A 12,506-nucleotide genomic window follows, 5' to 3' on the forward strand; every position below is an offset into this window, starting at 1 on the left:
AGATAGTGATTATTGTTGCCTATTTGTTCTTCACTAATTAGATAGATAGTGATTATTGTTGCCTATTTGTTCCTCACTTATTATATAGATAGTGATTATTGTTGCCTATTTGTTCTTCACTAATTATAGAGATAGTGATTATTGTTGCCTATTTGTTCTTCACTAATTATATAGATAGTGATTATTGTTGCCTTTTTGTTCTCCACTAATTCTATAGATAGTGATTATTGTTGCCTATTTGTTCTTCACTAATTCTATAGATAGTGATTATTGTTGCCTATTTGTTCTCCACTAATTCTATAGATAGTGATTATTGTTGCCTATTTGTTCTCCACTAATCATATAAATAGTTATTGAACGCCGGAACTGTCTTATAGTGTAAATATTTACTGTGTTTTGTCGCCTTGCCTTTACGTCCTGTCATTTCGTTTTTATGTTATGTGCAGATGCCTTTATTTCCTGACACTTCATCTCTGTGTTATGTCATTGTAATTAATTGTTTGGCCAAACAATTGTATGATATATCATTGCTAATCTTTGTTGTGTCCAATAGGCATTACATTATACTACTATATATTTTGTGAATACCTCCAAACTTTATGATGAACCACCTTTACATTCTTTCATATTTTCACTATTTTGTGTCTATTCTTCCTTTAAGTAAGTCAGGTACTCATTGCGTCCTGTCACAAATAAGATTGTTATGCCGAATGTTCTAAACGTTATGTTTTGATACATATTTGTTCTATGAAAACATCAGGATCTTATAGTCTAACGGCTTTCTGTTGTGTTTATACATCTGTATCTCAAGTAAAGACATTATACTTCATGGTATAGTTCATATGCGTTTTGCCGGACAATTGATACTCTTTGTGAGCATTCATTACGTCATGTGCAAATGCCTTTTACATTATGCTCAAACACCTAATACATTATGGGCAAACCCTTATAACGTTATGTGCTAACATCGTTTACGTTATGTGCAACCACCTATAGCGTTATGTGTCAATGCCTAATAAATTGTGTGCAAACACCTATAATCTTTTGCGCAAACACCTATTACGCAATGTTTAACATCTATTTCATTCTGTGCAAACACCTATTACGTTATGTGCAAATACCTATTACAGTATGTGCAAGCACCTATTACGTTATGTACAAATACCTATTACAGTATGTGCAAACACCAACTACGTTATGTACAAAAGCCTATTACATTATGTTCAAACATCTATTACGTTTTGTGCAAACACCTTATCCGTTCTGGTAAACGCGTTTCTGACACAGATTAAAACAAAACGCATCAATGTTATGCATTTTAAAAATTACAAGTTTGAGCTTTCTGAAAGGCTGTGAACCGGTGCGCTGTACATATTCTTATTGAAGGTAATGTGTGTGCATCGGGTTGCTGATTTAGTACTGGAAATGTAGTATTTTTATATATTGATTGATGTAAAAATTCTATATAAATATTTAGTTTTTAGAAGAATTTTTGTGGTCCTACTTTAAGAGTGTGCGTTATACACCCATGATTTTAAATTAAAATATTTATGAATATACAGACACGAGTCTAGTTTCCAAGATGTACAACCGAAAGGAACAATAAATCATAAAAAAAAGATGTGGTATGAATTCCAGTGTTAGAACTCTTCCTAAGAGACCTCATGACGCAAAAATTAAAAACGATAGCTCAACGTACGGCATTCATCAATGAGCACAGCCCGTACTGCACTGTCAGGTATTAAAAGGCCCCTTAATGAAAAATGTAAAACAATCTTTTTGTTATAGATTTGAAAAAAAGAATAGCGAAATTGTTCCCGCTTAAGTATCATTAGATAATCTCTGGAAACAAACAATCGGATCTATACTGTTGTTTTGTTCTTTTTGATTTCTCAATCAATGACCAGTGGCGGAACCAAATTTAATAAAAAGGGAAGCTACATATGTTGGTTCTATAAGCAGTTTGACTAGGAGCGCGGGGAGGGGTGTTTATTTTTCGTTCATTTTTCGTTCACAATCTCCGAAAAGAAATGCGGTTACATTTTGTTTTCAACATGTAGCATTCTTTTTTGCTTCGAATTACGATACATATATCTATTAGTTTACACGCCATCTTGAAATAACTACTAGTCACATATACATTCTTCATGACGTGGCTGATAAATACAGCAACAACTATTGGCTTAATTAAAGGGAAAACGGTAGTATTACATTTTCCCAGCATTAGGTTGGCCTTTTGTGTACCCAAGGCAGGTGAAGGAAGTCAAATTAGGAGCGCTGTGATTGGATGTAAGGGTAGAATATATTTTTTTTTAAATATCTATGAATAACTGCAGTGTGTAAATTTACAATATAAATTTTAAAACCTATTGAAATATTTTCTAGAGAATTTTTCGAAAAGGCTTCCAAAATTTCCAAAATTTGGTGTAAAATGACGGTGGGCATGGATAACATAAACAAGCTCCGTTGGAAATTGGGCATGATACTATTTGGCTTTAATTTTTGAAATAGAATAATAAAGTACTAACACCACACATAACTGTTTTATCCAGGTTTTTATTATAAAAAGTAGTAAATTTAGGAATTGTTAGTATTGTCGCCTATGGCAGAATAAATAGTACCGTTTTCCCTAAATGCGCTGTAATGAGAGAAATAATTAAAAACTTGTATCGTCTCAGGATAAGACATCAAAAGACGGAAAATTAACTATGTGTATTTCATTTCCGATCAAATGTTATTAATTATTCATGATCAGGCATAATAATATTATAATAATAAATACTTTACACCAGGGTTTTCGATATCACAAACTAGTCAAAACATTTACTAAATTTTATCATCGGTATAAAGACATCATTCGTAAATATAGCTCTACATGCAGACTTCTAATACGTTCAGGTATTTCACATCCAATTTTTTATGGAAATATTCTTTATAAAGCACAAATGTGTCAGTATTCACCTCAGAAACTCACAAAACCTTTGAATAGACTTATTAAGAAGGGATATAATTACGATACTGTTGTCAAGTCATTAAAGATTGCATATTTTGGCGTTAATAATGAGTCACTGATAAGGTCTTTGCATCGGAACTAAACACATTTATTCTAAAAACAGTTGTTGGCATGACACGGATTATGTTCTTCTCATATATGTTATGATGGTATGATACTAAACCCCTAACAGGAAGGATTGTGCCTGATGTTCATATGATGAAATCATAATCTTTCAGTCAGTTTAATTGAAGTCTGGAGCTGGCATGTCAGTTAACTGCTAGTAGTCTGTTGTTATTTATGTATTATTGTCATTTTGTTTATTTTCTTTGGTTACATCTTCTGACATCAGACTCGGACTTCTCTTGAACTGAATTTCAATGTGCGTATTGTAATGCGTTTACTTTTCTACATTGGTTAGAGGTATAGGGGGAGGGTTGAGATCTCACAAACATGTTTAAACCTGCCGCATTTTTGCACCTGTCCCAAGTAAGGAGCCTCTGGCCTTTGTTAGTCTTGTATTATTTTAATTTTAGTTTCTTGTGTACAATTTGGAAATTAGTATGGCGTTCATTATCACTGGACTAGTATATATTTGTTTAGGGGCCAGCTGAAGGACACCTCCGGGTGCGGGAATTTCTCGCTACATTGAAGACCTGTTGGTGACCCTCTGCTGTTGTTTTTTATTTGGTGGGGTTGTTGTCTCTTTGACACATTCCCCATTTCCATTCTCAATTTTATTTTATTTAAAGATGGTACAATACTTGTCTCCCCTGATACATTCTGAATAATTAAAAATATACAACAAGTTGTTTAAAATAAAAGTCAATACGTGAACCTTATTTCGTTTTATGCTAATTATAAGTTCAACTGTGTTGAGGATACTATTTTCTTTTAATAGTAAATCATGACAATTTAGGCATGTTGATAGTGGTTTAAATATAATGTGATGAAATAAAGATTAACTTTCAATATTCATTTACGGCAAGTATTAATTTTCATTTTCATGTGTACCACCAATGGATGTACGAAGTTAGATACCTAGTTTCTATATAATATATCATTGACCTGTATGGATAGTAAACTTGGAATTGATAGTAAATAGCAAATACAAGTTTTTTGAAGTATAACTATGTTCTAATGACACATAAAAACGCGAAAATAATTGAAATTAATAGAAAACGAAAATACAACAGATTTGGGAAAAGAGGGGGTGGCAAAAAAAGATTTGTCCTCTCCCAAAGTACCTATTTTAAATATACGGTCAATTTCGTTCGCTCATGTTAAAGAAATCTCCAAGATGCTCTAATTTGCCAGTAAATATATATAGGAAGATGTGGTATGAGTGCCAATGAAACATCTCTCCATCCAAGTCACAATTTATAAAAGTAAACCAATTATAGATAAAGGCTACAGTATTATACTCGTAAATCTATGGACAAAAAACAAAATTGGGGTAACAAACTAAAACTGAGGGAAACGCATTAAATAAAAGAGGAGAACAACGACACAACATTAAAATGTAACATACACAGAAACGGAATAAGCATTAGACAAAATCCGATGAGAATAACAAATATAACATCAAAACCAAATACGTGAATTTGGGATAGAAAAGTACCCGTCTTATAGTAATGCGAATTACAACTCAAATATAAGAGAAAACAAACAACACAACGGAAACACAATGTTAAAATGTTACACACACAGAAACGAACTATAATATAACAATGGCCATTTTCCTGACTTGGTACAGGACATCTTTAAAGATAAAAATGGTGGGTTGAACCTGGTTTTGTGGCATGCCAAACCTCGCACTTTAATGGCAATGTTAAATATAACATTGCAATGACAACATAATATTACAGGACCACAATACAAATAAATATGAGAATGTATTAGACAAAGAAACACATGATTAATATAGAACAAACGGAAGGTCAAGGAACGGTCAAAACCATTAAACCGTCATCTCTATAGATACAGTGTAATTCGATTTTTTTTCTCTACATTGGAACTTATCCAACTAGATTCTTATTGAAAGGACAGAGAGATGCAGATGTGTGTATGTCGGTGAAAATATACCACCCATGGGGTGTTCATTAAACTCAAATTCATTGTTTCTTAAATTTAATTTGACAAATGCAGTTAAATATGTTTTGTTAAGAATCTTTACTTATGTTTTCTACTAGTTGACTAGTTCGCAATGCCTAATTAATTATTTCTAGATTAATTCTATGAATGTTTGGAAGAAAGTCAGTTGTATTTGGCAAAACACTTAGGAATTTTGGTCCTCAATGCTCGTCAACTTCGTATTTTGGCCTTTTTAACTTTTTTGGATTCGAGCGTCACTGATGAGTCTGTTGTAGACGAAACTTTTGCAAATCTAGGCACACCTCCAACGAGAGACACAACTCAAGAATCGTGTCTGTATATTTGTAAATGTTTTAATTTTCAACAAGTAAAGTGAACAATATTTAAAAGGCATGGGTGTATAACGCACATTCTTAGAGTATACAACATAATTTCCCTTTCAAACTAAACATGTTTAAATCAATCAATATCTAAAAATACAAAATTTCTAATAGTAAATCCACAAACAACCCGATGCACACATATTACCATAAATAAGGATACAGCTAAGCAGTCCACACCTTTTTAGAAAGCTCAAACTTGCAATTTTCTTTACTTTATTTTCAAAGTGTATATCATTGATGCGTTTTTTCTTTTTAATCTGTGTCCAAAAGGCGTTTACCAGAACGTAATAGGTGTTTGCACAGAACGTTATAGGTGTTTGAACACAACGTAATAGATGTTTGGACATAATGTAATAGGCATATGCACATAACGTAATAGGTGTGTGCACATAATGAAATTGGTGTTATACATAACGTAATAGGTGTTTGCACATAAAATTATAGGTGTTTGCACATAACGTAAACGATGTTGGCACAAAACCTATAAGTGTTTGCACATAATGAATTTGGTGTTTGAACATAATGTAAAAGGCATTTGCACATGACGTAATGAATGTTAACAGAGAGTATTAATTGTTCGGCAAAAAACATATAAACTATACCATGATGTATTATGTTGTTCACTTGAGATCAGATGTATAAACACAACATAAAACCGTTAGACTTTAACAGACTGAGGTTTTCATTGAACGAAGATGTATCAAAACAAAACGTTTAGAACATTCGGCAAAACAATCTTATTTGTTACAGGACACAATTAGTTACTGACTTACTTAAAGGAAGAATAGACACAAAATAGTGAAAATTTGAAAGAATGAAAAGGTGGTTGATCATAAAGTTTGAAGGTATTCAGAACATATATAGTAGTTACAGTTTAATGTAATGCATATTGCACACAACAAAGTTTAGCAAAGACATATCATACAATTGTTTGACCAAACAATTAATTAATTTGACATAACACAGGAATGTAGTGTCAGGAAATAAAGGCATCTGCACATAACATAAAGACGAAATGACAGGACGTAAAGTCAAAGCGACAACACACATTTAATATTCACACTATAAGATAGTTCCGGCGTTCCATAGATAATGATTATTGTTGCCTACTTGTTTTTCACGAATTCTGTATATAGTACTTCTTAATGTTGTTTGGATAATACTTTACGTGTCTGTACAACTGAATGTCCTTGCCTATTGCATGATTGTCAAATTTACAAATTCTCAGAATTCATTTAAAGATGAAATGGGCCATAGATGTAGTTCTGTCCTATTTGTATGGTAAAACTCAAATTTTTGACATAAATTCACAAAAAGTCAAGATACAGATTATTACTCAAACTGTCACTCATAAAACACATACAATGAAATCAATATGAATATCTAAAAGGCAAAGAGAAACAAACGTCTAAGTAACTAATTTTAGAAGGACAGCCTTGGCTGAGAACACTATAATCTAAGAGGTCAATGATTGTTTTTGTAATAGAAATGTATATAATGTGTATACATATAACCTGTACTATGTTTACTATCACTTTAACATACCTGTCTCTGCTCTTCTTATTTTTCTTACCTACAAAAACAAATATAATAATGACAAACATACACCATGTAGATATAAAATAAAAGAAGAATGTGTCCATGGGACTAGATGGCCCAGTTTGTGTAAATACTTTAGAGTCAATAAACTAATGTCAATTGTTGAGTATGAACATGAAACGTTTGATCAGTAGATACAACAGTAAGAGTATGGACAAAACAAATATTAACAGTTCTAAAAAATCAAGAACAGCTTAACGGGGTCCAGTTGCCCAGACTTTAGTTTTCTATGTCGTGTTTCTTGAACTTTATTTTTTTTTCTTTGTTTACCATGGCGTTGTCAGTTTATTTTAGAGTGTCCCTTTGGTATCTCTCCCTGATCTTGTATGCAACACATCTTCTGGTAGAGGCAACTAATTGTACTACGTTTCACCTCCTGGGAGTAAGTTAATCTATTTTTGATACCTGACATGATAAGACAATGTAAGAGAAGAACATGTGGTATGTTTGCCGAAGAAACAACTTTCTAGAGACCACATGATGTAAAGGTTTTCACCTATAGGTCACTGTGTGTAGTGTATGCGCAAGATATGGCAGAACAAGCTTGACCTTAAGTTACTGTACACACTATAAACTGCTCAGAGTCTGAACATACCAAATCTTAATGCTCAACCAGCAACCAGTATGCTCAAATCCGTTTAAAACAAATAACATTTCATTCTTTAAGTTCAATGTATAATTGAAATAGATGTAGAATTGTATGAAAATCTAAGTTAATTTGAAAAAGCGAGGACTATTAGTTATATAAATTTGTATCTGAATTTAGAATTTAGTACGATCTGAAAATTTTGACTTTGTTTTCCCTTTCTACTACAAATTCTAGCATTTGTAACAAATCAAATCCTTAAATTTGACAGCAATAAACAAACTACCAAAAACCTAGCATTTGTAAAATCACTATGTAGTTGAGATAGCTCTACAGTTTGATCAAAATCCAAGTTGATTTAAAAAAGCTATTGCATTTTTCAAAGGTTTGTATATGAAATAAATATGAACTGAAAATTATAGTTTTTTTTCACCTATTGATTATACCTTTTTAATTTCAGATTATTAAACCAAACTACCAAATAACTTGGAATTTTACAACACCAATATTTAGTTGAGATACCTCAACAGTTTTATAAAAATATATTGATTTAAAAAAGTTACATATTTTTTTTTCATTTAAAGGTGACTATCTGAATTTAGTCCGAACTAAACCTGCTAAAAGTATTAACTTTTTTTTACCTAAACTGTTTGATTTTATAGCAATAAACTTAAACTAACAAATGACTTATCGTCTTTCGTCCTCTCTCCTTCCCATATAACCTCCTTTGTTCAATATATGATTGAAATAGATGTAAAATTGTATGGGAATCTAAGTTAATTTGAAAAAGCGAGAATTATTGACCTGGCAATAGATTGTATCCCAGGACAAAGTTATAGGAAATTTGTATCTGAATTTAGTACGATCTGAAAATTTTGACTTTGTTTTTCTATTAAATCAAATTCTAAAATTCGACTACCAAAAAACCTAGTATTTGTAATAAATTAAATCCTTAAATTTGACCAGCAATATACAAACTACCAACAAACCTATCATTTTTAACCTCATTATGAAGTTGAGATAGCTCTACAGTTTGATCAAAATCCAAGTTGATTTTAAAAAGCTATAGATTTTTCAATCTGAATTAAATATGAACTTAAAATTTAGAGCTTTTTTTCACCTATTGATTATACCTTTTTAATTTTATAGTATTAAACCAAACTACCAAACAACTTGGAATTTTACAACACCAATATCAAGTTGACATACCTGAACAGTTAAAACAGTTATAAAAATAAATTGATTTGCAAAATTTACCTAATTTTTTTTCCTTTAAAGGTGACTATCTGAATTTGATGCGAACTTAACTTTTTTCTTTTACATAAATCGTTTAATTTTTAAGCAATAAGCTAAACTAACCAATAATCAGCCATATTGTAAGATCAATATATAATTCAGATAACTGTGGAGCTTTATGAAAATCAAAGTTGATTTTAAAATGTTATAGAAATTTTTAAAGGTGAATATTTGAATTTAGTCCGAACTGAAAATTCTAGCTTTTTTCACCTATTTTAAAATCGGCTTGATTTGTTTTAATAAGCCGAAAGCTACATTTTATCCAATTTTGTTTAGCATCAGCGGCCATGATTGGTGATTGACCAGATCCCTATATACAATTTTTAAAACTAGATTTCATAGAAAGCACCCAGTTAAAGTTTGGTAACATTTACAATGGACATACTTGTTTTACGAAACTTCATACTAGTTAAAGTGTCACAGCACAAAGGAAGTTCCTATGGACAATTGCATTGTATATAGTAGAAGTGCAACCTAAATATATTACTCTACAAAGGAGTAGGTCTGGTAAGGGCCGATTTTGGCCTCAAACTTCAGGTTTATCTAAATATTTTTGACACTTTTTTAACACTTTAGTGTCTATTTCAATTGATTCAATTCGTTGATGAGAAAGTTTTTAACTGATTAAGTCATTAACAAGAATGTGTCCAAAGTACACGGTTGCTCCACTCACACTATCCTTTTCCATGTTCCATGGACCGTGAAATTGTGAAATAATCTTATTTGGCATTAAAATTAGAAATATTATACTATAGGGAACATATGTACTAAGTTTCAAGTTGATTGGACTTCAATTTCATCAAAAACTACCTTGACCAAAAACTTTAACCTGAAACTCCCACTTTCATTTTCTATGTTCAGTGGACTGTGAAAATGGGGTCAAAAGTCTAATTTGGCTTTTAAATTAGAAAGATCATATCATAAGCAACAAGTGTACCAAGTTTCAAGTTGATTGGACTTCAATTTCATCAAAAACTACCTTAACCAAAAACTTCAACCTGACCGGACGCACAGACGAACGGACGGACCAACGAACGAACGAACGAAGCCACAGACCAGAACACATAATGCCCCTCTACTATCGTAGGTGGGGCATGAAAACGCTTCGATTCAAGCTTAAATATGAAAAATCTATCAAATATGGAAGAAATCGTTACTTTTCAGATGGTTTTTAGACATATATGAAAATGGCTGCATCCGTGTTCATCCTCAACCTTTATCATGTTTATATATGTTATGTATTATCATTAAATATAGCTTACATTTCAATATTATGAATGAACACGAATGCGGTCACTTTCATTCAAGACGAACACCGCCTAAAATTTAACTAAAATGCTAAAATTGTGAAGATTTCATTAATTTAGCATGACTTTATGATAGTAGTACACGATATATGGGCATTGTATTGTCAAAAAAAGCCCATATTCTTGAAGCAGAAGCATAAAGATTATATTTTCACAATTTTGTAAAACTGCTATATTTTGGGGCCAAAAAATCGTCCTACTGAACCTACTCCTTTGTCTCTATTGATCTGTGCATATTTATACATACATGTGATGTATTTAGAATGATATTTCAGTTTGTATATATTAAGTGGTGAAGTTAAAACTATCCCTTCATAAATGTATGGACGCCATCACCAGTTGGTTGACCATTATGCAATATCGGTTTCACAGATGACAAAGGATATATGTTCCACTTGTCGTTACTAAAAACCGCCCCATTTTCCCAGAATGGGACCTACCTATGTACACTTAAAAGGGTTTGTACTAACATGAACAACAGGATGGGTGCCACATGTGGAGCAGGATCTGCCTACCCTTCCTGTTGCTCAGTCATTTTTTTCTATGTTGTACTGTACGTTGTTTGTCTGTTAGTCTTTGTTTTCTTTTTTTAGCCTTGACGTTCTCGTTTTATTTTCGACTTATCAGTTTGAAGGTCCATTTAATATATATTTCGCTTCTCAATAGTTTCATTCTTATATAAAGATAAATGTGCACGGCATATGAAGAGAATCATATTCTCTAATAGATAGAAATGAGTTAGGTTTGTAATTTCCTATTTCCCAATGTAACTAAATATATCTAAAGAAGGAAATGGTTTCATGCAGGACACAAAGGCTTTACGGAAAATATCTCGATGTTTAAATAATACAAACTAACTTGACACAAAACATGTGTTGATATATCCATTTTGGTCAGAGCATCTGCCAAGGTTTTGAAATTGCTTTGATCTTTTATCTCTTTCCATTTTGATAATACCAAAAACTTCGCAACCTCTATATCATTTGGATAGTGTGTGATACTATCCCATGTATTTGACATTTCTAGATATGACACTAATTCATGCATTTGGTTTGATACACAGTTGGTTGAAAAACGCAGTAATTCAATATCACTCGGTCTCTGGCTTAACGCATCATCGCTTAAACCTGAAAAAAAACATTGATATAACAATTAAACATGTTAAATCTTCCTTGCAGTAATATTTACATTAGGTAGTATCTTTCAAGAAATTCCATATGTTCAGTTACACATGTTACAATATTTTAGAAAAGTAAATACATAGCAAGAATTGGGCTTAATAAATATAAGAGCCAATATCATTTTCTTTTCAAATCATACATTGAAACGATGTAAATTTATATAAGATTCACACGGAAATCACTAATTACTACCGAGAAATGTGCATGAAACAGGAATTTCGTTTTGAAAAAATCGCTCAGATGACCGTAAATCACAATCGAGATGACCGTAACAGAATCAGCGATTCATAACAAGGATGACCGTAATTGGTTTAAAGATGACCGTAATTTGTAAATGATGACCGTAACTTTTAATAAAGGATGGTCGTCATTTCTAAGAAATATCCGTATTTATATAACTACCTTTTTGTATCCAATGAAGTTAATCGTGTTGGTAAAAACGTATTAATATGAGAGTATCATCCTATAAGTTGAAGAAACTAAGACGTGCTTCAAATGCATAGTTCACCATATGTATCTTTTTTTTACAGTAGAGGGTTGAATTTTTAAAATGAATTTGCAGCAAGACATGCGCATGAACAAGTGGGGAAACCATGCAACAAAAGCGCGATAAAATGACACCTTACAAGTATAATGAACAAAACTGCGGTGCACAGCCTCCAACTACAAGACAAAAGATTTTTTTTTATTTCTGGGATTCCTTTTTAATGACGTATTATAAATACACATTTTTAAAAATGCCAATGCATGTACACCCATTGATATATCGTCTTCCATTTTGTCGTGCAAATAAAATAACAGAATATATTTTGAAAATATCATACGACTAAACTAGTGATGGTGAGCTCCAGCAAAGTAGATCCTTAAAATAGTATTGTACGAATAGCGTATCACAAGGGGGAACGTTGTCAATTTGTATATATACAGAAATGTTATTCATACAGTCAGGATTCTACTTCGTCAAAATTATCTCCACATTATGCCAGGCAGTTCATTTTCACAATCGTAGGAATGACGCGCTGCCAATTTTGCTCCTGAAATCCGATAAATTGATCCACATATCACCAT

The 12,506-nt window shown here is 32.0% G+C and overlaps 1 protein-coding gene across 1 annotated transcript in view; it reads right to left on the reverse strand.

The window, feature by feature from the left end:
- LOC143054232 (uncharacterized) overlaps positions 1-11,363 on the reverse strand; it is a 50,737-nt gene extending 39,374 nt beyond the window's left edge. Inside the window, exons 1-2 of the mRNA XM_076227160.1 lie at positions 11,116-11,363; positions 7,015-7,042 (exon numbers count right to left, since the gene is read on the reverse strand). Of these exons, the coding sequence (XP_076083275.1) occupies positions 7,015-7,042; positions 11,116-11,304 (217 nt within the window). The 5' untranslated portion in view covers positions 11,305-11,363. The remainder of the gene's footprint in view (positions 1-7,014; positions 7,043-11,115) is intronic.
- Positions 11,364-12,506: the final 1,143 nt, after the last annotated feature.

The sequence above is a fragment of the Mytilus galloprovincialis genome, chromosome 12 (assembly GCF_965363235.1).
Source record: "Mytilus galloprovincialis chromosome 12, xbMytGall1.hap1.1, whole genome shotgun sequence".
NCBI classification, from domain to species: domain Eukaryota; kingdom Metazoa; phylum Mollusca; class Bivalvia; order Mytilida; family Mytilidae; genus Mytilus; species Mytilus galloprovincialis.